Consider the following 26,110-nt stretch of genomic DNA (forward strand, 5'->3'; position numbering starts at 1 on the left):
ACAGAATGTAGTACTGTGTGAGTGAATCTTTCCAAAGTACGTGTCTTACCAGATCATCCACCAAGTCTTTGATGGCAGTGACTCCCAGCACTACAACCAGAGGAATCAGCGTGGTGTACCAGGGCAGAGTGGAAATGTCTGGAATAATCTGCAAAACAAACACATTCATTGCTTCAATGTGCTTCTGCAGTGTCACAATATTTTCATCTAGTGTTGCATTAATTTTTCACTGAGATCTTATATTGATGATGGGAGAGTCTGACCACTGCACAAGGCTTCTCTAGCACATCCCCAAAATTCTCCAAGGTGCTCAGGTCTGGACTGTTGGCCAATCCATGTATGAAAATGATGTCTCGTGCTACCCGAACCACTCATACACAATTTGAGCCCCCTGAATCCTGGCATTGTCATCTTGGAATTTGCCCGTGCCATCAGGGAAGACCACATTTGTTCCTCGAAAATTATGGTTGCAATGGGTTTTTTAATTTTATCACCAATTTACCAATTTTAGTAGTTCCTGCTTCAATCTCCTTAGATGTTTTCTCTGCTTCACGCATGCAGATGACTAATATCATTTCCATGACCATCAACATAGTTGTTTAAGAAATGAGAAGCTACTCATCGCATCAGTTGGGGTTAAATAACTTGTTGCCAGCTGAAAGATGATCACCCATGCAGTAATTATGCAATAGGAGACTCGTACCTATTTGCTTAGTTAAATCCAGGTGCACCTATACACCTATATCCAACCTCCTGTTAAATATTTATGAATCCAATTGCACAGGAAATTATTAGTTTGAATAATCACCACACAGGAGCACAGAAACACATGGTCAGAGTCTACAGCAACCCCTTTTAGAGCCTCAGACAACAGCCTCATCTCTATGCAGTACTCACAGCCTGTAATATCTTGATGCTGCAACTGACACCACTAATAATGTTTTATTACAGAGAACAGAACATGTCATTGGGCCTCCGATAGATTAGTTTGCATTTTATTTGCCAGACAGTTTCTATTTTGTTCATGTCAGCACCAATTCTTCCTCATACAAAAGAGTTATTCACAGAGTTCCAGAGCGTTCTGTGTTAGGAGAGATCATTTCCACATTATACCTGATTCACTTAGTGGACATTATCGGGAAATGCAACATAAATGTCCACTGCTACGCAGATAACATCCAATTATATTTATCTGAGGCAAGATAGAATGAATCAGTGACTCAAGGGTGATGCATGTCTGCATGCTTAAAGACGCCAATGTAAATGCCTACTTCTAAATTCACATATTAACAAAACCGTATTAAATTAGGCTCTAAAATCTTCAGAAACATGTTGTACTTCAGATGAATGATGAATATCTTCATTGACATGTACAACAGTGTCCAAAGTAGGATCATTCTCCCAAAATGATAAAGACAATGCGATGCTCTATGATAGACCTTTCATATTTCTTGATATCTGGATCTTTCCATAATTCTCTTAAAAGCCTACAGAAAAATACATCAATGAACATTGACAGGAATGATCCCTTAGTTGTGCTTCTATAGGTCTACACTACTTTATTTTCTGATAGATACTTCACATGACATATCGGACACCTCTTCTCCTTGACACAATTATATCTTACTGTTGCATATCAACATGCTTATGATTCTTTCTCGTGCAGTTTGTGTTTTCTCCTCTCTGGCCCCTATTTCTCTCTGTACCTTTGTATTCTGGCTGTGGAGTTGCATGTTCTCAGTGCTCATCTGTTCTCTTTTCTACGCCTCTTACCCTCTGAGGTTTCTTTCTGTTAAAAAATTTGTTTTTCCTTTCGACTGTCACCAAGTGCTGTTTATGGGTGCAATGTTGGGTTTCACCTATATATAGGTGTATAACAAGACCAAGACCGTACAACGTTACGGTGCACTGAGATGACATGTAGCATGTTGTGATTTTGCACCATACAAATAATACTGAATTGTAACTAATAAGACATATATATATATATATATATATATATATATATATGTCTTATTAGTTTTTTTAGACATACCTGTAAGATGAGCAGAGCCAGGAAATAGAGATTGGCAGCTCTCTTTAACTGCTCGTACAAGTTCAGTGGGATGAAGGTAAGGGCATTGTACTTGTATGTCTTAATGCCGTTTCCCTGCAGAGAAGAACAAAGAAGTCAGGACTGAAGTGGAATTTCGGTCAGTCATTCCTAGCATCTCCAGTTTACTACAATTGTAGTAAAATATGAGTCAGGAAAAAGGGTAGAGTAATCTTAGATGCCTCCTGTTAGAATAATTCTAATAATATGAGGTGGTGCTGCATTTCAGCAAACGATAACCATCTAAACTCTGCTCATTGCAGGCTGTTTCCACTGAGCAGGAAATTCATCCTTGCTAAAGTGTCTCTGACCAAGAAACTGAAGCTTTGCTGCCCCAAAGACAGCTGAGTGTTTGATTGCACAGAATAACCTGAACTGTTCACAGCTATGTAAAGTTCTTCCAAATCAAACTGCTGAAAAAAAAAAAAGTCATTCCTTAATCCACCTACTATCTGAACATCCATTCACTAGATGACTGTTCAATATCATGCTCTAATGTCATTTCTAACATCTACTGGCTTTAGTTTAAGTGGATCTCACTGTGTCTGTTGATGAGATACAGGTCGGCTTCACTTGGTCGATCAAGTTTCAGCCCATGCAATGACTGATGACACTAAGCATCAGAACGCTGGGAAAGAGTGTATTTTGCAAGTCTAATCCCACTGCTTCAGTGTATCCATGTATGTATGGAAAATTCAATTTATACCAGGAATAAGAAAAAGGACAAATGCACTTCCAGACAAGTACATTATACTGTACATTTATTTAAACTGTTCAACTCACAGAGTATCTGCTTTTCTTGATGCACAAGAAGACCTTTTTTTGAAATTCTGGGAGATGATGATAGGGACGGTCGTTGGCTTTCACCTTCCAGCCCATCTCTGAAACACAAAATATGAAGAAAAAAACATTAATCCTTAAAATTAATTAAATATGTCACTACAAAATGAAAAAAGCTGAACTGTTTTGCTAAATAATTCAACAAATTAAAGAAAGCTCTGCAGTTTTTGGAAACATACAGTATATGGGAACATATATTCTGTCCATTTTGAGGGATTTATGCGAGCAGTTTTCCCCTGCTTCCAGTGTGTATACTAAGCTCAAGAACCCTGACAAAACAATCTACACATTTGACTGAAAAAGATGGCTAACAAAAAGGCCTTACCCAAAACAATAAAGAAATGATTCATACGTCTTACGTGACTTACCACTGGGTTTTGCCTCTACTTGGGCCGACAAGGTTCCTGGAGGCTCATCTGTTTCGCCCTCAGAGCTCGCTTCCAGTTCGTCATCCGTCTCATCATCGCTGTACGGCATGACCTCATCGTCAGGTTCCAGGGAACCCTGGGAGTCTACACGCCGCCGACTCATCTTTGCACCTCAGCTGTCCCTGAGTGTCAGTTGATCACAAGATAGACAGTAACGATAAGTATTTATCATTAACATTGTTTTGCCATTGCTCCTCTTAACCATCAGACTTCACCAACATTTTCCTGTGACTGTAGTTTCACCAGCAGTGTTGTGATCGGTCAAATACCCTTTCTATGGAATTTTCAGGTGGGGACATAATATAAATACTATGGCTTGACTGAATGGTTGGTGGTCATTACTTCTATATATGTGCATCTACATAGCCCAGCATGCCCAAACTGACATTTTATACTCAATATTGCTCCAATAGTCAAAATAAATCCATTTCTTCCTATATTTCATAGTGGTAACTAAACTTTCACTGAAAAACTAGATAACTATGGTCATATTTAACAATGATGTACACCAATGATGAATGCCATCTCGCCCATATCATGGTCACAGCTGAGGCTTTTATTCTGTGAAAGGACATATGAAAAGGCTGCATTTCAACAGTTGGCAAGTGTGAAATGTATTCAACCGTTCTTCATTTTCACTACAGACTTGGCTGCAGGAAGGCTCTTGTGTGATCAGCAAGGCCCTACACCCCTGCATTGTACAAGCCATTTCACTGGAATCATACTGGGTCCTTTTAGCCTCAAAGTCCAAAGGCAGACCAACTCCCCTGCCCACAATTTTGTTTTGAATACTGGTCTGGAACCACTCTGTTAGGAAATGATTGGTTCAGCATCTGCCAGGCCAATCAAAGTTTTTGGGTGGGCTTTATGCGGTGATGGCCAGATGGGTAACAGGGATGTGGTCAGCACAGTTGACTTGAATTTGAATCTTATTGATCTAATTCAAAGTACCTCTTGACCAAGTACAATCCAAATACCCAGATGTACATTTGTTTTGTGGAGGATGTCATCAAGTACACTGATAACCATCCGTCCAACAAAGTCTGCACTTCATAATCCAACTTGTTAAGTCTGGACTGTCAAGTATGGACGTCTTGATTGGTTGTAGGACTATCTGGTTGCTATGCCAGGCTAGGGTTATTAAGGATTGTCTGGATTCTAAGGATGTTGAGCATACAGTACATAAGATTCAGGTATAGCAACCAACCATATGGACATAAAGAACATATGACTCGACAAACTCACACCATGGTAATGATAGTAAACCTCAGTAGATGGCTATTCACCCAAAAATGAATTCATCTAGTTTGATAAACTGAATACTAGACATTTATCAAATGAGGTAGAAAAAAGTAAAAAAACACTGAATTGGATGAAAAGATAGTCAGCTGATTAGGGTCATCACAGCCGCATCAAGTTCGTCATATTCACAAATTACACACTTTACTTAGTACCAAGTATGTCCTGCAACATTCATCTGCCACAGGAACACAAAGAAGAATGCAGGTGAATCAGGAAATACATATTTAGAACAGTCAAGTAACTAAACTCGTAAACACAACCAGTGGAATAGTAACACTAAGGTCTGCTTCAGTAGCTTTAAAAGTATTTAAAAAAAGTTATAGTATATATCCTCTTCATTAAAACTGAACATCTACTTTCATCTGTTGTATTGTACCAGTTATCAATAAAAAGTAAACACATGGAGCTAAAGAAATAGACCTACACTTCAGGTTTTCTCTCTGACTTGACAAACAAAAGCTTATGATTTAATACAATGCATGTGTGGTGACATCAGTGTGTTGGTTTGAAATGCCTTGCAATGTGCATATGTATGAGAATTGAGCCCACACCCTGTAGATCGTCACCTTGTTTGCATGAGCTTCACTCAGCTGATTTCGCGTCCGTCATTAACAGTAACTTGATACCATGTCAGTGTGAACAGGAAACCTGGGTCTTATTTCAGATTGAAGGATGGCAAGAGACTCTGGACACACAGGTCCAATCTCACATACACCACCCTGCAGATAAAGGAGTCTGACCCAGTCAGTTCACTGCTAAAAATATGTGCTAATAACATTTTCTCCCTTTTCTAAAAGTACAGATTGCCAGAACTACAATATCCACGACTTCCAGAAAAGTCAGGGGATCAACGACTTTCCTAGAAGTGGTTGATGTTGTAGTTCTTGTTATTGGCAGTGGATCAGATGGAGAAAGGGTATGTTGAAGTAAGCCAGAAATATTCAATTTAAATTAGTAGCACAAAGAGTAATTGAACGTGCATTAGCACCTCCAAACTAATGGTAACATTAACTCGTTAGACTGATCTTACTCTAGACAGACGACGTAATGAACTGGCTGTTCCGTGGGAAATCCCTGTCTGACATCTGACTAACTGTTCCTGGCTAGCAGGTGCCAAGTTAAGGTTGGCAGCTCCCACAAACTCAATGTTTAATGGTGTGGAGAAATCCATTAGCACACTCGATAAGGTTCATTAGTCCAGTTTCCAAGAACACACACAGTTAAAAAGGACTGAACAGTCCAAGAAAGACACACACAAAAAGACAAAGAGGGCGCAGGTCCATTTGAGTTCATTTAGTTGCCTTGAAACCTGCCACTTTTTATTTTACAAAAGACACAGCTTACTGCGACACTTAAATAGAATAGAGCATTTGTGAAAAGAGCGTTGTCATTTTCACCTGAACCCTCCCTGGTATGATGGACCAAAATGTTTCTTGTGGAAAAACAATGAATGTCAGCCACGCAAAGATAAATTCCTATCCACCTGTTTGACATGATTATCAAGTTTTGAAGCCATGGATGTTTTGTGTATCATTACGAGTAATTGTTCAACCACAAAGAAAACATCTGACGCCATAAAACAGCACTCCACACCTTAAAAACTTGGTGGTCAGGACTTTGTGCCTCAGAAACATTAGCACACCAACAATTGATTTATCTCTAGAATCAATGTAACAAAATACTTTAGCAGTACTAGCATAGAAATACTATAGTTTGTCGCATGAATTTGCTGAAACATGAATCCAGGTTCTTTTGCCAGAACCCCAACATTGAGACTTTTTAAACAGGGGAAGTGTGGAGGTGTGTGTCCTGGATTGAAACTGGCACAGTGGTGGTCTGAGCTGGCTCATTGTTTTCTCTCCATTATGGAGCTCTAAAGGTAAAGGTTCATTCACTTTGTGTGCCTGTGAGTATGGGACACACCCATGGCTTTGTACTGCATTTTTGTGTTCTTTTTACGGCCGCAACAATATTTCACAACATTAACCTACAGGTGCAGGAGCGTTTCCACCACGAGTTCATTACCACATGCTTTTCATGTTGGGACATGACTATGGGGAAATACATGTTTAACACTCATGGTACACGATCAGTTTAGGTAGTGACATAGCATGATTAAAAAGCTTGTTCCTTTCAGTGTGACCAATATAAGCAGTGTGGGACAAACAACAACAGAAATTATAGAAATGCAAATTCCATGTGAACATGTTTGAGGCTCTAGCAGAACAAAATCCCTGACAAGTCTGAAGTAGTTTGAGTTTGACACATAGGTCCCAAAAAGAGGACATATCGGTGAAAAAGAGGACGTCTGGTCACCCTAATCAAGGGCACATTTTAAGAGGTCCTGTCTCTAACGTAGCACGTCCTGAGTCACAATATGGACAGCAGACAGCTTAGTGATGTATTTCAGTACTAAAATATCAATACTTCCGACATCAGAACTTCGTGTTCTAAAGCCAATTCTCAAATCGAAATATCAATACTTTTGATACTTCAGTCATTTGAGGTAATGCATATCATTAACAGGAACACAGTGGAAAGTAACTAAATTATTGAGTTGTGGCAACACAACAAACATTTGGAAACACCTCAGGTTAAACCACAACACAGAATACGAGGCATTAATGATGCGGTGGACAGAAAAGGTTTCATTTTTATAGTAGTTCTTAATAATTAAACAATAATTCATTTTAATGGTCTTATTATTCTACTCTCTCTAATTATTTAGTGTTTGAAACACCATTTTCACACATTTGTATGATTGTGTCCTCTGTTTTTTTTTTTGTTGTATATTAGCTCAGCTATATAGTAAATGAGGCTGCAAACTTAATATACTTACTAAAAGCTAGTTTAATATAAATAAATGCACAACTGTTGTATTTACAGTCAATGGTATTTACACGAAGTATGGGTATCAGATCGATATCGCCGAGTAATAAGAGCCTTTTAAAATATTCTATCCTTAAAGCGGTTAACTAACTAAAAAATTATTAAATACAAGTAAGAATTTACAGATCAAATGATTTAATATGAGTATAGGAGTGTGATTCTGTCATGTATCAGCATGAGGTCAATTGTTGATCTGCTGTGGAGCTGCTTGTAGTTGAATTACATATTTCCTCATTCAAAGGGTGTTTATTTACCTTTATTACCAGAGATTACAGCGTGAATAGAAGTTTTGTGCAGGTCTAACAAACGTCAGAGCAGAGATCAATAAAATGCCCAAGTTGTGACGCACACACATAAAACAGCGGTGCTCTCTTTTCTGGAGATCCATCAGAGACAGCAGCTGTTAAAATATTCAACTGAGCTCCAGATGATAACAGTTTATTTGCACACAGAGTGCTTTAAGGTAGAGTCACAATTTAAAGAAACTACAGTTTGAGAGAATTCTGTGGGGTCACACAAGTCTGAGCATGAAACCTCAGCCAGGATGGCGGGAGGAGAAGAAAAAAAAGGGACTGAGGACCGAAAGGAATGAAATGAAGAATGCAGAGTACTAAATGCCTTTCAGCTGATATTAAGTAGAGTAAGTATCAGGTGTCTTCACATATTGAAAACAAAACAGATATAATATTTGCAAAACTGTCCAACAACATGTCACACCAAAGTACAACATAACCTCAAATCAAGCCCCGAGCCTCACCAACTTCTATCCAGATATTCTCTCAGGAACCTCTCATTACTTCTTTTGCCTTCTTGTATATAGTCTCACGAGATTAGTGTGAGGGAATAACAGTAAAATAAAAGTAAAATAACGTGAAAATACCACAAACCGTGATTCAAGAAATCATTAGCTATACCCAGCCATACTAGACAGTGAGTCAACACTCAAAACCTGTAAACCCTACACAAATTCATTAAACATGTATTATATACGTTTACATTACCCGACCACAAAGGCGGTAAGCTTTAACAGGGAACCTACTAACAAACACTGACCCCTGAATGAAGGACTTGGCAGTAAGTTGGAAAGCCCTCATGAGAGGAGTTGTGACTTCTGACTCAGGACCAACAAGGTCAAAAGTTTCCTTGGACAGTCGATTCTGAATGCATTAGTGAGCCGACCAGACTGTTAGCCATAGTCTACCTGGTTGCATAATCAGCCAGGTTTCTTTCAGTAGTAAAATAAATCCCCTGACCTGCCTCTAGTGATTATGCTCACAGCATATTGTGTTTATAGTAATCACCCATGTAAAGACAATATAATTTGAATTTATTTCTTTATTGAATAAGGCGTTGAGCATGGGTGTAAATGTGCCGGTTTTAGCATGACTGCTAAGTGGTTCTTCTTGTGGTTGATGGTACTGGTGGCAGAAATAACCAAACAGGCTTTATATCACTGCTTTCATTTCAACTCTCTTTATTCTACGCCTCAAATAATAATTCTTACTCATCTTAAACCACTCACTTATGTAGGCCCTTAGATAACCTATCATTTGAAACATTGGATTTCAGTTGCTCCTGTCCCTTCAAGAGGAATTCTGGGAAGTGGGTAGGACAGCATGGGAATTGTTCTTCCTTGGTTTTGAAGGCGTGCTGCGCCTTGAGCAAATCACCATACTAAGACATCTAATGAGCCGACATCAGCTCTACACAAACGCAACATGGGAAATCTTAATCCTCCGCTTTTGGCACAAATTGTTTGCTTTTTACAATATCAACATAAAACACTAGAATATTTATATATGGTGTATTTCCACTCTTTGATAAGAATTCAGATCAGTCCAACACCCCCAACCCTGGCTGGGATGGTGGTGGGGGGGGGGTCTGATTCACGGTGGAAGACAAAAAACACAACAAACACTGCTCTGAAGCTGGTATGCAAAGATTCAGGTTTGCAAGTGTTATTCAGAAAGCAACATATGCATAGTTTTGATAAGGAAGAAATACTTGCCCATGCAAACCAGGCAGTGAGACGCAAATGTGTTAAAAAAAATTCAATCATTGCTATTTTGCTTCTAGATCTGAGTTGCAAAGCAGGGTGCTCTTCTCAAGGGGTCATCCAGAGACAAGTCAAAGCAACAAAGAAACATTTCTAAGTTATGTTATAGCAAGCAGCCTCTTCTCCCCAGACAAGTTTCATGCTGGTCTGACTCTTTCACCTAACTTTATCTGCAGGGAAAAATAAAAATGGGACTTTCAGCTTCTAAAAAGGGAATGCCTGAATTAATAAGTCTGAGAGGCCCTGATATAAGCATGTTGAACCAACTTATGTGGGCTAGTTTAAAAAGTCTGCAACAAGCCCTGACATCCACTAACCCTGAAAGGAGTCAAATTAAAAACATATATATATGCACATCATCTATTTTCCTCTTGGGTGGGTGACAAAGAGAAGCAGCACTATAAGGATCACCCTTCTCGTAGAACAGGTTTTGGTGTCTAGCCCGCAGCATCCCTATGGTAACAAAGGGAGCAGGGGAGGGGGAAGAGAGTCTCACTGAGTGGGACGGAAGAAGAACATACCTAAGTGACGACAGTGAAACCTGAGAAGAGGGAAGAGGTGCAGCTTGAGCTCAGAAAGCCTGGGTAAACAAGCGAGGACTTCAGAAAAATGAAACTAAAATTAAAAAAAGAAAAAGAAAAAAGGAAAACTTCCCGGACGTAAGCCCGAAACCGCATTAGTGATTGGCAGATAATTACCTACAAATTTACATTTGACATCCTTATTGAATCTTTTTGAGATCTGTGAAGGTCTGCCCTTGTAGATTCACAACAATTAAACCAAAGTTAAATAGTAATAAATGCCTAACTATATTTCGAATGTATCATTGAAATCCTCATGTGTTAATGAGAGAGTCTGCAGTGCACCAATCAGACTTCTATCAATTAGATGGAGTTATGCTCGGCATGCACTGTGGATTTTTTTCCTCACTCAGTAATATTTTCACATTTGAGTCTGTGTATATGGGATGTAGAGCAGAGAAATCCACATCGTAAAAAAAGAGTAAGTTGGAGGAAAGTAAATAAAAGGATGTGACTGGTTCTGGTGGGACAGTCCCTCATGAATATAATGGAAATATATGTGGAAAATCCCTCTCAAACAGGCGGTACCTTTGAAGAGACTGCATGGCTGTTCCTTCTTCCGTTGTGTAAATGGCCTCTTTGTGGTCTTATGAGGTCCACTAAACCGAAACTCTGATTATTTTGACAGAAATCCGATTTTGACATTGTTTTGAGATTTCCTGCTATCAAAAGAAATATACTGTAAAAGGAACTTAAAGATATAAGATCTTAAAGCAGACATCAGTGTAAAGCATGTGTCTCTGAAGCCCTGCAACACTGTGAGAACAGATGCCATCAGTCAGACTGATGCTGATCGGGTTTCTGCAACACCTGAGGGGAATCTGTTGGAGCCGGTGTCTGTAATAAACAGGTGGAAAACGGAGTAGACAGTGGTTTTGTGTTTTCAACTGAAATTACCCTTTCACCACATGCCTTCAGTCCATTTTATTTGACCAATAAAATGGGGGAGGGGGGGGGGGGGCGAAAGGAGAAATGCGTATTCCTATAATAAGAGTAAATTAGGGGCTACAACTGTCAATAACTCCAAATTCAGGTTTACAGCTTTTTATAGACCTGTTGTATAAGAAAGAGCACTGCGTTGACAATAAAATAAATAATTAACTTGACATTTAAGGGGGGGTTCCCCCTAATATAATGGTAGGGCAAACATTGCCAATTGCCATTGCCATTGTCAGTTGCTGGGTTTGTGATCTCAGAAATAGAAACATTCCCTCGTTTGCACTGTGTTCCGTGTGTGTGTGTGTGTGTGTGTGTGTGTGTGTGTGTGTGTGTGTTGCCAGTAATTGAGCTTAATGAAGGTTAATGAGTCGAGCTTCTTCTGTATTTTACTCACAGCTGGAGTCCAGACAATGAACGTGCACTGTCAGTCTGCAGAGGTGTCAGCTGCCACTGCAGGGTGTGATCCCACAACAACAGAACCCCTGCAAGGTGATAGCACCACTAGAGGTAGAAGCTCTGTCGCTCTGTGGAATTAGAGGGTGTTCTTTAGCTGATTCAGAAATCACAATTAATGACTCCTTCGTTTATAATGGAAACCTGGAATCTTCCACCTACCGCAAGCATGCACACTACCAACATTCTGCATGCAGTCAAATCGTGTTTGATGTCTAATTTGCCTGTGTTGTTCTTACAACATGTACGGATGGCTGAACCCTCAGCCCTCTGGGGTAAAATGCTTTTTACAGAAGTGGTTTTAGGTAGAGTGACTTAAAAAAATTACTGCAAGTGGCCTCATTAACACATGGACCCTAAACAAGATCATTACCTATTTCAGTGAATGCTGTAAACCGGTGGTGCACATTTCCCAATATCTTGGTCACTAAATTACCAAAAGAAAATAACACTACCAGTGAACGTCCTACTTTTAGGGGTCTGGGGGACTGGGGCTGCCCGACATATGCCCGCTTGGGAAATATGCAAACAACTCAACAGATTAATAAAGGAATTAGCTAGGATTGAAGCACATTTACACTTTTTTTTTAAAAAAAACAATCTGAAATATCAGGCGAATCCTCATTTGTCTAAATAAATTACAGATTTGAGTTTGGGCTGAATTATACACAGGCTGATTAATTAATGCCTCAAGTCACGATCATTGGTGGGAAAATGACAAAAAAAATGAGCTGTTCAGGAATATATTAGCACAAGTGATAAATAAGCAAAACATGATTATTACTGTCTACTCCGAGGAATCGACGTTTAGATTTTCCATGACTTATTAAACTGAGATTTAAGCTAATGTTTTGATCATTCAAAATATATATGCATTCAGTGTTTTAAAACATCTTAGCTGTATCAGTTTCAGCAATGGTGAGCTAAGCCTGTATGTTAAACTGGCTCATTACGCAGTGAAGGAGTAACATTGTGGTACACAACTAGGAGAGGAAAATTATACAATAACGTTGAAAGCAAAGCCATGAATGAAAGAGAAAGAAAACTGACATGGAATGGGATGGAAGAATGAGTTGCATAAATCTGTCTGCTTTCCCGAATGGAAAACATTTAACAAATTTGAAACAGCTGCATGATGCCTTCACATCAGACCGTGCAGTCCATTTGCCTCTCAAGTCACAATTCAAATCCTCCTTGACTGCTCTCAAGGTGAGACATTTCCATAGGAAACAGACATTTCCCTAATCAAAAAGGCTAGTACCTTCTTCGTGCACAGGACAACAGCAACACGTTGCTGTTTATGGAAAAACAGCTGCCACTGTGTTCAGACACAACACCAGCAGCAAGCAAGGTTGTTCTTTTGTGCTTCAGGCCCCACCATGAAGTTCTGTTCTACGTTACTAGTACATGTAGGAGCTAGATTTAGTGCTTCACTTCCAAATGTTTTTCTCAAAGTTTCTGTAGGAAATTTGTAGTGCTTATGAACAGATAACAGCATTGACAATGTTGTGTCAGTAACAGTCTAGAGGAAAGAAGAAAAGTTATTGTAGAATATTTCAAGTACTGTAACCAAAAGGAAGTCTGTAGCATCCATATAGACAATTCACAACCTGGATCCTTATCTTTGTTGCAATAAGAAACCAATAAACTGGTTCATTACTAAGGTGTGGTGTGCACGGGTGGTAATACACACAATGCCTTAGCCCTTCTGGTCGACACCCAGCCTGAAATAGCCTTCCTCAACTCTTATCAGAATACAAGTCTGGTAACACGTCATTTGGATTTGATGATGGGGCCTGCTTCCGCCAATACCTCTACATGCTTTGTTGTTAACAAATTCAACATCACGACGCTCAGTTGCGGTGATGGACTCTCTATCAAGCTCTTGCTCTCCTCACGTCCAACTCTGTCTTCACCTCTGGCTCCAAAAAGTCTATATGGCAGTGACCAGAAACAGCAGTCTCTTGACTTCAAAAAGGATGGTCAACACACCAATGCGTTACATCTCTGAGGCTATATTTACTTCCTTGATAGAATCTATGTTTGCAACCAGTTTAACTAGAAATTTTTATTGTAAAAAAACAAACAAAAAAAGAAAACAAGGATGCTCCGGGCTAGACACCAAATTTCAACATGTTCAGTAATTTGCAAGTACAAAAAGCACATTATGAACAAACCTATTCGAGCACCAGTTGAGACCACAATTTACATTTTTGATATAGCAAAGTAACAGTGTACTAATAAAGTACTAACTTTTATAGGGGTATGTTTTTTTTTTTTTTGTAGAATTCAAAAGTCACACTGTAGAACACAGACAAGCCTTTCATTGGGCTGAGACATTGTGCAAATGTTGACAGAACATATAAACTGTGCTCTGAAATCAATAAAACTTGACATGTTGTGTTTTTTCATCCAAATTTGCTCAATTGTTTAATCGACTGTATGGCACTGTGGTACTGATTGACAGGAGCATACCTTCATGGATCTACTGGAATGGAGGAAGTACAAGAAAAACTAATTATTTGGAAACTATCCAAACACGTAAAATTTGAAAACACATTCAGTTTCCATGTCGGCCAGCGAACTGATTTTAAAGTAGCATTTTCTTACAAATAACAGAAGTCCACTGGCTTTTTTTGGATATTTTAAGGATTTCAGTTTAAAACATTACAAAACGATATATAACCATAAACCAACTAGTCTAAACCAGAATCAGTGGGACTTGTATGTGAGTTTTCTGAACCCAAAGCGTTTAAAACAAGGTTTCAGTAGAAGACTACAAAACAATAGTTTCCTGAGAGAGGAAAGGTGAGTTCAGTATAGCAACCGCCCAGGTGAGCCACTGATCCTGTTCATGATGTTTTTTAAACACTTACAAAGCCCAATACTCAAAGTTAAACCCCCCAAAAGTGTACATCTTTGTCTGCACTTACCCCCCAAGTGTCTTCTCCTCAGAATAATTCAGGATAACAAGGTGAATCTCGCTCTCGGTGGGTGTCCGGGACGCTCTCTGTCACCGCACCATGTTTTCTCCTTCTTCCTGCTTGTAGAGTCTCCTGCGGCGGCTCCCCGCCCTTCTTCCCCCGCTGCCTCACCTGTTCAGCCCCACACAAACCTGCCGGACCGGTCCGACGTGATCACCGTTTAAAACAACAATAAATAGCCAGTTTAAAAACTACGCGTGGCATCTAGGGGGAGGAAGTAGGCGCTGAGGTGTTCTGGTCACGTGACGTGCAGGTACCCGCGCGTGGGCCTATTAAATTGTTAATTAGTCCAGGTGGGGCTGGCTGGAGACTGAGCATGCCATTTGACCGCTTTCATTTAGACTTATTCCGCGTGTTAATGGTATGAGAAGAACATATCACCCTAATATGTAGATGTGAAATTAAGTCCTCCATTAAATAAATTTGAACTGTGGTTAAATACATTAAATAACAAAAGACAACAGCATTGAACTTGTCGCCTGAAAAGCTTGAAAGTTTGAGAAGGTGGTTCTTCATCTTATGGAATAAATAATTAAAGGGTGTGTACTGTAGGCCTAGCATTTATAAAAGTGCTGTGTATGTGTGGTCTTCTTATGAAACTAGACTCTAAAGATATACATACGAACATGTTTGAAAAGGGCTAAACTAAAAGGAACGTAGAATGTAAAAATATAGATTAAAAAAGTAGGCAAACAGGTACAACTCAGTCATCATACAGTCCATTTCAATTAATTTGGTCTAATTTAGTAGGTGTGGGGTCCTTTTTTTCAAAATCTAACCCAGGTTTAAAAAATATAAATATGAGCTTGGTTTGAATAGACAAACAGTTCAGGGATAGATAGATAGATAGATAGATAGATAGATAGATAGATAGATAGATAGATAGATAGATAGATCTTGCTCGCTTGTCACTAACTCCATTGGTTGAGTAGCAGCGCCACCTATGGATCTTTCTCAGTTACTTGCATTGGAAAATACAGTATAATATAATACATTTAGCAAAACATATTTAAAACTTATTGTTAAAATATTTTTTAGGAATAACCTTATTAATAACACAATTAGATTTCAAATACATTACAGTCATTTAGTGTGTAGTCTGTATTAGTCTATATTTCTACCACATTTATCCCTGGAGATCAATAAAGTCGTATCGAACTCTGCTGAAAATTTGAAAACAGTTGTTACCATACTTAAATAAGTTATAGAGAGAGGAAATAACAAACGATTCGATTAAAAAAACATAATTTTACTATTTATTAGTTTTAGAAGGGAAATGCATATCAGTTTTTATTGATTTATGATCATATAATGATATAATCTTACTAAAACAAAACACATGCTCTAAATAGTAATGTGTTTATCGGAAATGAAAAGGGAAAAGGCAGCTTTGGGACTGAAGGGTCACAGGTTCGTATTCCCCTGTGTCTATGACTGAGGTGCCATGAGCAAGCACCTAATCCCTAAATTGCTCCCCAGGTGCTACACAAGTGGCAGCCCACTGCTGCGTAGACACTGTGTGAATAAATGGATAGGTCGGTTGCAGAGAAATAATTTTTCCATGTGGGATCAATACAGTATAAAAAGTATAAATTATTATTAGACCTATTATAATTATTGTAACAATAGTAATGGTTCTTTTGCAGCCTCTCTCGGGAATGTACCAGTAACAATCTGCAGTATTAATTAGCATTAGTTGTCATAACTAAACTCTGCTTGACCAATTTGGAAATACAAACATATACCAATGCGCCACAACTTTAAAATTACTGACAGACTTGTTCTGGTGGGAAACCTTTGTACCTGGTATTCATGTGGTTCTAGAAATATAGCACCCACCTAGACCAGACCAAACACCCCCACCCCTAGCAATGACACCCCTTGAGGGCAGCAGCCATCCCCGGAAGCATGCAGCCTGACAAAGACACGCATACAAAAACGCTTTAGGAGCAACTCAAAAAACATGAAGAACAGCGCATGGTGTTGACCTGGCCTCCAAATTCACTATTTATACTTAGTGTAGGCCTCTACGAGTTTTTTCTTGATCTTTCTAGAAACTCGTTGAAGTTCACTTCCTTCTTCCTGTAGATGGCACCACAACGCCCACCAGCTTCCAAACTACCAACAGGCAAAGAAGAAAGGAACTCCTCCTTTCTCGTTGCGTAGTAGCCAATCAGGAGTCCACATCCTGTACCAGCTCACTGTAACAGTAGTGCGGTTCAGAAGCGGATATCCAGTTAGCTAATATATTGATAGAAAGCTAAAAACAAACAACTTTACATTTATTCGGTTGGAGAGTTTCCTGTTCAGAACGTCCCCTGGGGAACCAGCTTACACTATAGCCGTAAACTGCACCATGGTCGGTGTTAAAGTGATCGGGAGCGACCCGGACTTCCAACCAGAGCTAGCGGCCGCCGGCTCCAGGCTAGCAGTGGTGAAGTTCACAATGGCTGGGTAAGCTCTTCAAACCGGCTGCGAGGCCTGGTGGTTAAGATGGCGGCTCTACTTGTAGCATTGAGACTGGAAACACGCAGAGCTCGTCGTTAAGTCTTTTTTTTTGTGTAGAGGTGCGGCGAGCTGGAGCTGGTCATGTTATCGGCCAGGACCAACTATCATTCTTGTGAAACCCGTGTTAGCACGCTAACGTTAGCAGACGGTAGCTACCTAGCCCCGTTGCTTAGAATGACATGGCACTATTACAGTAAGTTGTCTTTTGGGGTGTTCCAGGACTTAAATGATAGCCTGGGAAACAGTACATACGATGCTGCGTTTCCTAATAACATCGTAACAGTATGTTAAGTAATTGTTATGAGGTTCTATTTGATTTGTTATCTGCCCATTAAGTTGATTAAATCACTGATACTTAAAAAAGAGCCAAATGCCGTATACACACCCGAAATTAAAAGCTCGTTTAGCATGTTACAATAAATGTAATATATGTAACCTCGCTCCTACTACCAAATCCTTGGAATAGAGTTATATGAAGTAACTGTGGGGATCATGTAGCTTAAAATTGACGATATAACATTGAAGGGTTGAAGTTTGCAGTAGTGAGTCCGTCATGTTTATTGCTTGCAATCAAGATTAATATATATATGGGTTTTTGCTGATACATTTTATCTGAAAATGGCAGTCTATAAGCAGTAAAAAATGTCTTCATGGAAATTTTAAAGCTATATTTAGAAGTTTTGTCTCCCCCTTCTGGCGATGATAGTCATTAACACAAAGTAGCCATTGATCTTATAGTATCATTCTTACTCTGAGGTACTTTTTTTATCTGGTGTATCAGAACATTTTTTGAACACTTACTAGATTTTGTAAATAGGGGACAGTGCAGAAGTTCCCATAGTCTGGTTTCTCTGGTGTACCTACTTATGGAATTCTCCAATAACACGTGTAGTATCTAATATTAATTTCAGCACTACTTGCATTTTACAGAAGACTAACCTACCATCCTCTCCCTGCTCAGGTGTCGGCCCTGCGTCAGAATAGCTCCAGCGTTCAACACGTTGAGTAACAAGTACCCACAGGTCGTCTTCCTTGAAGTAGATGTTCATGTCTGTCCGGTGAGTCTTACCGTCTTATGTCTGCCATGTCCCCCTCAGAGTTTTAATCCTGCTGACCTGCTGAAAGGTTTTTTAGGCATTGAATTTCTCAGTGCCTGAGTCAAGTGAACAGAAATAATTATGTTCTCAGCTGTGTTTTTTACCGTCTGTATGTCCAGCTGCAGCATTTCCTGTCTCGCACACACCGTACAGTGTTTTAATAAATTCTAATAATATTGCAAAGCTAATCTCTCCAATTTATTTCTGTTTTTGTCAGGCAACAGCAGCAGCCAACAACATCTCAGCCACACCGACATTCTTGTTCTTCAGGAACCGAGTCCGGGTGGATCAGTACCAGGGGGCGGACGCTGCAGGTCTGGAGGAGAAGATCAAACAGCACACAGAGAACGACCCGGGAAACAATGAGGACTCTGACATTCCAAAGGGATACGTGAGTGAACTGTGTTTTTGACAACCTTTATTGTTATGTTGAATGTTTTTTATTGTATTTGTGGTGGTGTGTATGCTTACACTGTATATAAGTATGGATACTTATCCCATGCCCTGTTGAAGAAGCATTGCTGGATTTCTTCCAGTTTCCATTTTTTCGGTGGAGTTTGAGAGTGGCGACAGCAAGAGAAAAGTCTGTCATTAGATGTCTTCCTTTTACTAACAAATATTCTGAAAAGCCAAGCACTTAAGCTAACTGTGATCATTGCTCCATGTGAATGAATGAACGCAGTGACTCCGATGCCATAGTCTCCTAGACAGATACTACTTCAGCTCCAGTGCTATTAATCAGTGTGTAGCTTACGCTGTGCCATTTAAAGAATTAAAGTATATAAACACTCTGATTAAGATAAAGCACAATATTCAATATTGTTGAGATGCTGTCAACAGCAGAAATCTGACACTGAGTCGTATTGTAGATTCCTCACATCAACTGTGAGGCCAGCTTGAGGAATGTCTGACAGGAAAACAAAATAAAAATGTTTGACTACACAAAACACTACAAGTAAATGTTCATCTTGCCTGCTTTATTTTTCAGATGGACCTCATGCCATTTGTCAACAAGGCTGGCTGCGAGTGCCTCAACGAAAGCGACGACTGTGGCTTCGACAACTGCTTAATTAAAGACTCCTCTTACCTGGAGTCTGACTGTGATGAACAGGTGACTTGTTGACACATTCCTAGAAGCCAGCCTTTTTTCTAGATGCTTGTCTTGAAGAAAAAAAGTCTCTCTCACCACTTTCTTCCTAATTTTTTAATTGTTGAGAAAATGAATGTGAGGATGTTTATTTCACAAAACTCTGATGGCATGAACACGGGTAGAAGCTAGAACGATGGCTTGATGGGTTTTTAAAAGATATGAGAGGCCATTACCATGAAATAGATTTAGCAAGTTTTCAGACCTTCTCTCCTTTCTGATGCCAGAAGAATGTGTTGTAAGTAAAACTGCTCACAGTAAAGATTTCTTGGGATGCTTTCACACCTACATCATTGCTCTGAAACGGAGACTCGTTTACATGCAGAGCTTAATCGAGCTATGCCTGAAATTCGACTTTCTGACTACAGTCTTTGTCCCAGTTTACATGCAGTGCAAGAAAATCAAATAACTAATCTCCTCTTCCACACTAGGTGGCGATACCTGTCTTTTCAGTGGGATAATACCATGTTAATACTGCCCGTTTTTAGGTTGACTTATAACGTCATATAATGAACAAGAGTCGTTCATGTGGCAGACCGGCATTTCAAACAACAACCATAGGAACAATAGTCCATTTTTAATCTCGTACATAATGTTTGCGCTATTTCTGGTGCAGATAAGTTGCGGTTCTTATAGTGGCTCCGTTAAACTTCTTCTGCGACTGGCTTTCTTGGATATTTTTGTTCAGGGGTCACATGCGCACACACATTTTTCGATTGGGAAACTGCAGTTACCGTATACATGGCGGAGAAAACCGGTTTCCAATCGCATTATCTGGGTGTCTCAATCAGATAAAGCGAACTCTGATTTTAATCGGAGTAACGTGTTTACATGCACTTAAGTTCTCCTGTTATAATTTGTAAATATTCGGCAATAATAGTTTTTTTTCACGTGCATGTTAACGCACTGACTGTTTCCTTGTCAGGTTGGTTGGTAAGTGTGATTGCAGCAGTGAATTTCCATCCTGAAACCGAGCTGAGGCCGGTTAGAGGGGATGGTCTCAGTCTACACTGTTGTTTGGCAGCAGCAGGAAAACCCTTTCAGCATATATAAATACATGTTTTTAGATGCTCGGTCATACTGAACATGTTGTTCATAGACAGCAATATAAGCTAGTGTCACACTAATGATGGTAATGATTAAATTTCTATTTCTATTTCTATTTCTTTCTCTTTTTTTTTTCGAGATATTTTGTCAGAATTTTGTCTTGATTGCCCCGTGAATACAAACCAAATCAAGCTTACATGTATCATTGTTTCCATTTCTCCCTGAATCGCAATGAAATACAGAACACACACTTTGTGGAAAAGCCCTAAAATCATACTCAGACACTTAACACTTAAATGTTTCAGTGTCTGACCAAGAAAAACATTCATCCCATTCATGCTTTTAAAACATGAATTTTCTTCTCTTCTGTCGCCTCAAGTCAATCATTTTTAGTCCAATTTAAGGATTTATTACTATTCTGTCTTTATGATGAGCAGAATTTATTACATGTGTTGGCTTCTCTAATATATTTCCATGTTTTTTTCTATCTTGTCCAGTTGTTGATAACGATGGCCTTCAACCAGCCAGTGAAACTGTTCTCTATGAAGCTACAGTCCTCAGACTTTGGTGAGTTTAATTCTGCTACTCTCATATGGAGGTAAAGCACCAAAATAGTTTTCATCCTCCTCTTAACTAGCACGCTCTCTCCTTTCCCTCCACTCCCCTCCCTCATATCTTACGTTTGGCTTTTGTCTGTCTTTCTCCCTGCCAGCTCAAGCCCCGAAGGTGGTGAAGGTGTTCATCAATCTGCCTCGGTCAATGGGTTTCGATGATGCAGAACGGAGTGAGGCCACTCAGACTCTGGAGCTGTCGGAGGAAGACTACAAAGATGACAGCTTGGTCCCTTTGCGTTACGTCAAGTTTCAGAATGTACAGAGTGTTACGGTAAGGACCGGTTTAGCAACAATCTTGTTGAGCACAGCTTGTCCTGAGATTGATAAAGTCATATAGAATTTGAAATGCAGTCACCAGCTGCATTTGGTTCATGGTCTCCTCTAGTTAATCTACTGTCAGATGAATGTGTTGGTGTTACATACCAGGTAACATTCATGTATGAAGAATTAAATCTGAATTAATTCATTTAATGGATAGACAGGAACGATATTGTGGCATAGAGTATTTGAACATATATCGTAGCCGCTGGCTACTGAAGTGAAAGTGTCAAAGAATTAAAAAGAAAAGCTCAGAGACCTGACTTCTGTGTACTGAGGATGAGATAACCTGTAGCCAGTTCTACTGACGGAGGGACTGTAAAAGTACAGACGTCATTAACGAAATGTAAATTGACAGAGCTCTTTGTTTGTTCCATTTTTAAACTTTAATCTACTTTCATAATTTCTTCAATCTTCTCATGCACTGGTTCTCTGACATGGTCAGCCAATCAGAGAGATCTCATTCATCTGCCAACAGTACATTGTGAAGTAGCTAAAAAGCCAACAAGCAACCAAACTGATACTATGTTGGTAAAGAATTCTAGTGAAATGAAACCAAAAAAAAACAGAAACCATAGTGTTTGTTGTTGAGATGAAAAACGGTTCTCAGCAAATTTCCCACATTCTAATAACAATACTGAAACTAAACATTTACAAAAGATTTAAAAAAAAAAAAAAAAAAAAACTAATTCTGGAAACTACCAGAAGCTAAATTGATTTGAGAGCAAAAGTAAAAACTGATTAAAAATACCAAACAGTAAATGTTTACATGGAGATAAAGTGCCCACTATGGTAATTCTGTCAACCTGAATTATATGCTCAGCTTTAAAAGCTTGAAGTTCAATATCTGGTAATCTCATTTTATTAAATTAAACTGAAAGAAAGCAGCTTTAAATGAAGGTTGTGTTATCGTTTGCAAATGGTAATACTATGGAAAATCCTGTGTGTTTGTATATCAAAGCCACCGTACACAAACACATGCATTTTCTTGCTTTCATGTCAACATACCCAGAAATAAGATACTTGTTTTTTATTTTGCACACTTTTTGTTGAAAAAGAGGCTCTAAAATGTACGTGGTTGTATAATTTGGATTGTTTTATTTTTATCTTGAATGCCTTATGTCCTGATACTGAGTGTGTCTGAGCCTGTGTCCATGCATTTGTGATTCAGTATCGCTTGATTTACACAGTTTAGTTGGAACAATAGCAAATTCCCCAAAAATGTCCGCTTTACTGGACATGCAGGAAATCAGCACTGGACTGTATTATAGTGTGTGTGGCTGTGCTGCTGAGTCACTCACACACCCAGTGCAGTGCCTGCACATGACTACAGTAAGTCTCAAAGCCATTTTTGTCCAGCTCAACAAGGGAAACTTGTGTTGTGTTTAGATATTAATGAGTGTGAGGGATCAACCCATACTCACATGTTGCCTTTAGAAAAGCTGAAATGAATCCATTTCAATATGTTTTAGTTTGATTATAAACGGCATTTTGTTTTCTACCCTTCTTACCAGTTGTTTGTCAAGTCGAACCAAGGAGATGAGGAGACAACAAAAATCAACTACCTGACGTTCATAGGTACTCCAGTACAAGCCACCAACATGAGCGACTTCAAAAGGGTATGGAGCAGTAGCGGCTGCCTTTATTGATTTATCTTCAGGTCTGTCTCTGTTTCACACTCACGATGCAATGATTTTGTTGTCATGCAGGTTGTAGGCAAGAAAGGTGAGAGTCACTGAATGTGAGAACAAGGGGAGGGAGGATGAGGAGAAGAAGAAAAAGAGGACGAGGTCGCAGATGCATCCCAAGGACTTTCCTCTCTGCCAAAGCTACTACACACAAAACTGTCAAACATACACACACAGCGCCCAGCTGTCCTCCTCGAGCTCTGAATATAATCTCCGTCTGTGGAGACTTGGTCTATAAATCATTTGTATTGTAATTCTGATGAAATCACTGTAAATAAAATCCAATCCTTTTTCAAAGGCACGTGCGTAAAGTCTGCTCTTTTTTCTGCTCTATATCCATGGACCTTCAGTGAGTCACCTGTCCCCTAAAATGACTCCTTGGGCACCTTGTACGGTTGAGCACTTCCCACATAGGGCTTTCACACCAGCAGGGCTCTGTTCCGGCTCTGGTTCCCAAACCAAATTTTGAAACGGCAGCTGCATTCAGACCGAAAAAATAACAGGTTCAAAACCTGAAAAGTCGGTTCTCAAGGGAACCAAGAAATGCATGGATAGAAGAAACGGCGACTGACAGCAAACATGGAAAAAAAAGATTGTGTAGTGGTCTGCAGTTTGCCTGTTATGTTAAAAGTTGCATTAAATATCTGTTGTCTTGCTGTGTTGTTAGCTCCAGTCGCCACGTCTGCCTTGGCCGTAGTTACGACTCCAAGATATATAGGACATATTGGCCTACATTACTTTTTACATACCGTTTGCATACTACGTCTTCTGCGTCTTCTGTCCATCAACAGCTGATGCATGTTGGACTGCTGGATGAAAACAAATGCCGAAAGCCCACAGATGCTCCATGCGATCTGCCATTTTGCCGTCGTTGCCTTAGTAACGCGGAATAACGTCCTCCCACTAAAGTGACCTACGCCCACTTTGGTTCCATTTAAACTAGTGTGAACGCAGTGTAAGTACATATGAAATGCATTTGAATATCATGGGAAAGTCAGTTTGTATTTAGGTACCTGCTGATCCGTTTTACCACCATAACCTTCCCGTGTACTCATACTCTACGGAGGAACCAAACAGAACCATGCTGTACAGCAATTTCTTGTCTGTCATGTCGACAGGAAATCTGTGAATGGCATGGTAAATGCTTGACCATTTTCATCACCACCATCTACTCCCAAAAAAGAGACCATGATCAGACACAAAGATAAGAAGTAAAACCAGATCAATTTGTTAATTGGTGTTGTCCTCCCCTAGTGGACCTGGATGAGTGAAGAAAGAAGTGTTGCCGCTGACCATGTAAAGCCATAGTAGTTCTAAAAGTCAACTATTAGAACTGATGTTTGCTAGTCATTCTCAGTTTAAGCAAGTCAGAATAACTGTGTGTGAACTAGTTACCTACTGGTCTGAGGTAGTGCTATGCATCAAACCAACCATACTAACCTTGCGAGATACCTTGTAGATACAGAAAGAAAGTATCACTATGTCAGACCTCTTTTCATTTCAAGTTCAGCTTTGTATTGTGGTGAGAATGTGTGCCTACTTTGACTCTGTCTTTTGTCATCAGTTCTTCACTGCACCCTGTGAACAGAGGCCCTAGACATGCTCTCCCGTTGCCGCTTACACAGATGGGTGTAACCAACATCCTGTCAAAAGCAAAAGCAGAGAATCCGAGTTTGCAGATATTCACACCCGCGAACAAAAAGGCAGGCTTAACCAGAAACCTGACTGAACAGTGAGAAACCAGCACAGGAACCTGAACACAAATAGCCCATCGGTTCTAAAGCTATAAAAATTTAACTTTTTTTTAATGTATAAACGTTCAATTTAATTGACACAATCCACCTTGTAGTAAATGGGATATATAAGCATTTGTTAAATTAAATCTACACTGAAATAAAAACATGGGCAGGAATCAAACAGTTAGATAGAAACTGACAGTTGAGCTATCAGTGCTGATTTGCTTTACAAATGTCTGAGTTTTCACTTCCCTTGATTAGAATACAATGTGTTCTTATAAGCATGAAAACCACTGGAGATTTCATTTATTTGTTTCCTGATGTTCTAAGTTGAAGTTCCAGACTGGTTCTGGAAAGAATTGCAAGGTGCATGCAACACACACTATATATATAGATATAGATATATATCACACACACACACACACACACACACATATATATATATATATATATATGTATATGGAACAACACTATCGATATGACACTAGTCAGAGTACAGTGTAAATGTGCTGTTCCTTCAAAATAACACACAGCTATTAATGTCTAAAGTGCTGGCAACAAATTTGAGTACAGCCCTAAGTGAAAATGTCCAAATTGTACCCGATTAACCATTGTGTGATAAATTTGGTGTTACCGCTCTCACACTCTCTCATACTGGTCCCTGGAAGTGGCACATGGCACCACATGGCAAAGAACTCTCTGAGGATCTGAAAAAAAAAAATATATTGTAAAAATTGTTTCTCTACATAAGGATGGCCTAGGCTATCAGAAGATTCCGAACACCCTGAAACTGAGCTGCAGCATGGTGGTAAAGACCATGAGTGCTGCCAGCATTGCTGCCAAGGTCTCCATGGCTGTCGTCCCAAAGGGAAGCCTCTAAAGATATATACTCACGAACAGTTTGCTGAAGATAAGCAGGCTAAGGACATGGATTACTGGAAACATGTCCTGTGGTCTGAAGGGACCAAGATAAACTTATTTGGTTCGGATGGTGTACAAAGACAAGTGTATCTTGCTGTCAAGCGTGGTGGTGGGAGTGTCATGGTTGAGGAGACCATAAATTTACATGTTTATATGAACTGTACACTGACTGCTTTACATTGCATGAAAGTGCCATATATACAGAAAGATAGACACATAAAGTTCAGTAAAGTGGGAGGACCTCTGTAGATAACTGGTTTAAATTAATACTAAACATTGACAGTGTATGGTGCCAACTGGCGTGATTGAGCGTTTTCAATTGACCTGGTGGGTGGAGCCCGCAGACTATACAGTCATGTTATACTCATAAGTTAGTTGACACAGAAGATCACCAATCACGTTGGCCGTTATAAGACGTGACGTATCCATGCCAGCCAATCAGTGCAAGGGCACTGTGCCGAAAGTGAATC

General features: G+C 39.5%; 2 protein-coding genes across 3 annotated transcripts in view; one reads left to right on the forward strand and one right to left on the reverse strand.

The window, feature by feature from the left end:
* The window catches only part of atp8b1 (ATPase phospholipid transporting 8B1), a 28,524-nt gene extending 13,776 nt beyond the window's left edge, over positions 1–14,748 (reverse strand). The window contains exons 1-5 of one of the 2 annotated variants that reach the window (XM_047570206.1): positions 14,514–14,748; positions 3,301–3,482; positions 2,876–2,973; positions 2,036–2,149; positions 50–148 (exon numbers count right to left, since the gene is read on the reverse strand). In XM_047570206.1, coding sequence (XP_047426162.1) covers positions 50–148; positions 2,036–2,149; positions 2,876–2,973; positions 3,301–3,463 — 474 coding nt within the window. In that variant the 5' untranslated portion in view covers positions 3,464–3,482; positions 14,514–14,748. Of the gene's footprint in view, positions 1–49; positions 149–2,035; positions 2,150–2,875; positions 2,974–3,300; positions 3,483–11,521; positions 11,634–14,513 lie in introns of those variants that run through there. The other variant, XM_047570207.1, reaches the window with a different exon arrangement.
* Positions 14,749–16,731: 1,983 nt separating this feature from the next.
* txnl1 (thioredoxin-like 1) lies at positions 16,732–23,284 on the forward strand. Its single transcript, XM_047570571.1, has 8 exons — positions 16,732–17,018; positions 18,034–18,130; positions 18,387–18,560; positions 19,158–19,280; positions 20,861–20,930; positions 21,076–21,248; positions 22,810–22,914; positions 23,005–23,284. The coding sequence occupies exons 1-8, from the start codon at positions 16,921–16,923 to the stop codon at positions 23,032–23,034; spliced, it is 870 nt and encodes a 289-aa protein (XP_047426527.1). The 5' UTR covers positions 16,732–16,920; the 3' UTR covers positions 23,035–23,284.
* The last annotated feature ends 2,826 nt before the right edge of the window (positions 23,285–26,110 follow it).

Source organism: Mugil cephalus, chromosome 19, assembly GCF_022458985.1.
Source record: "Mugil cephalus isolate CIBA_MC_2020 chromosome 19, CIBA_Mcephalus_1.1, whole genome shotgun sequence".
Taxonomy (NCBI): domain Eukaryota; kingdom Metazoa; phylum Chordata; class Actinopteri; order Mugiliformes; family Mugilidae; genus Mugil; species Mugil cephalus.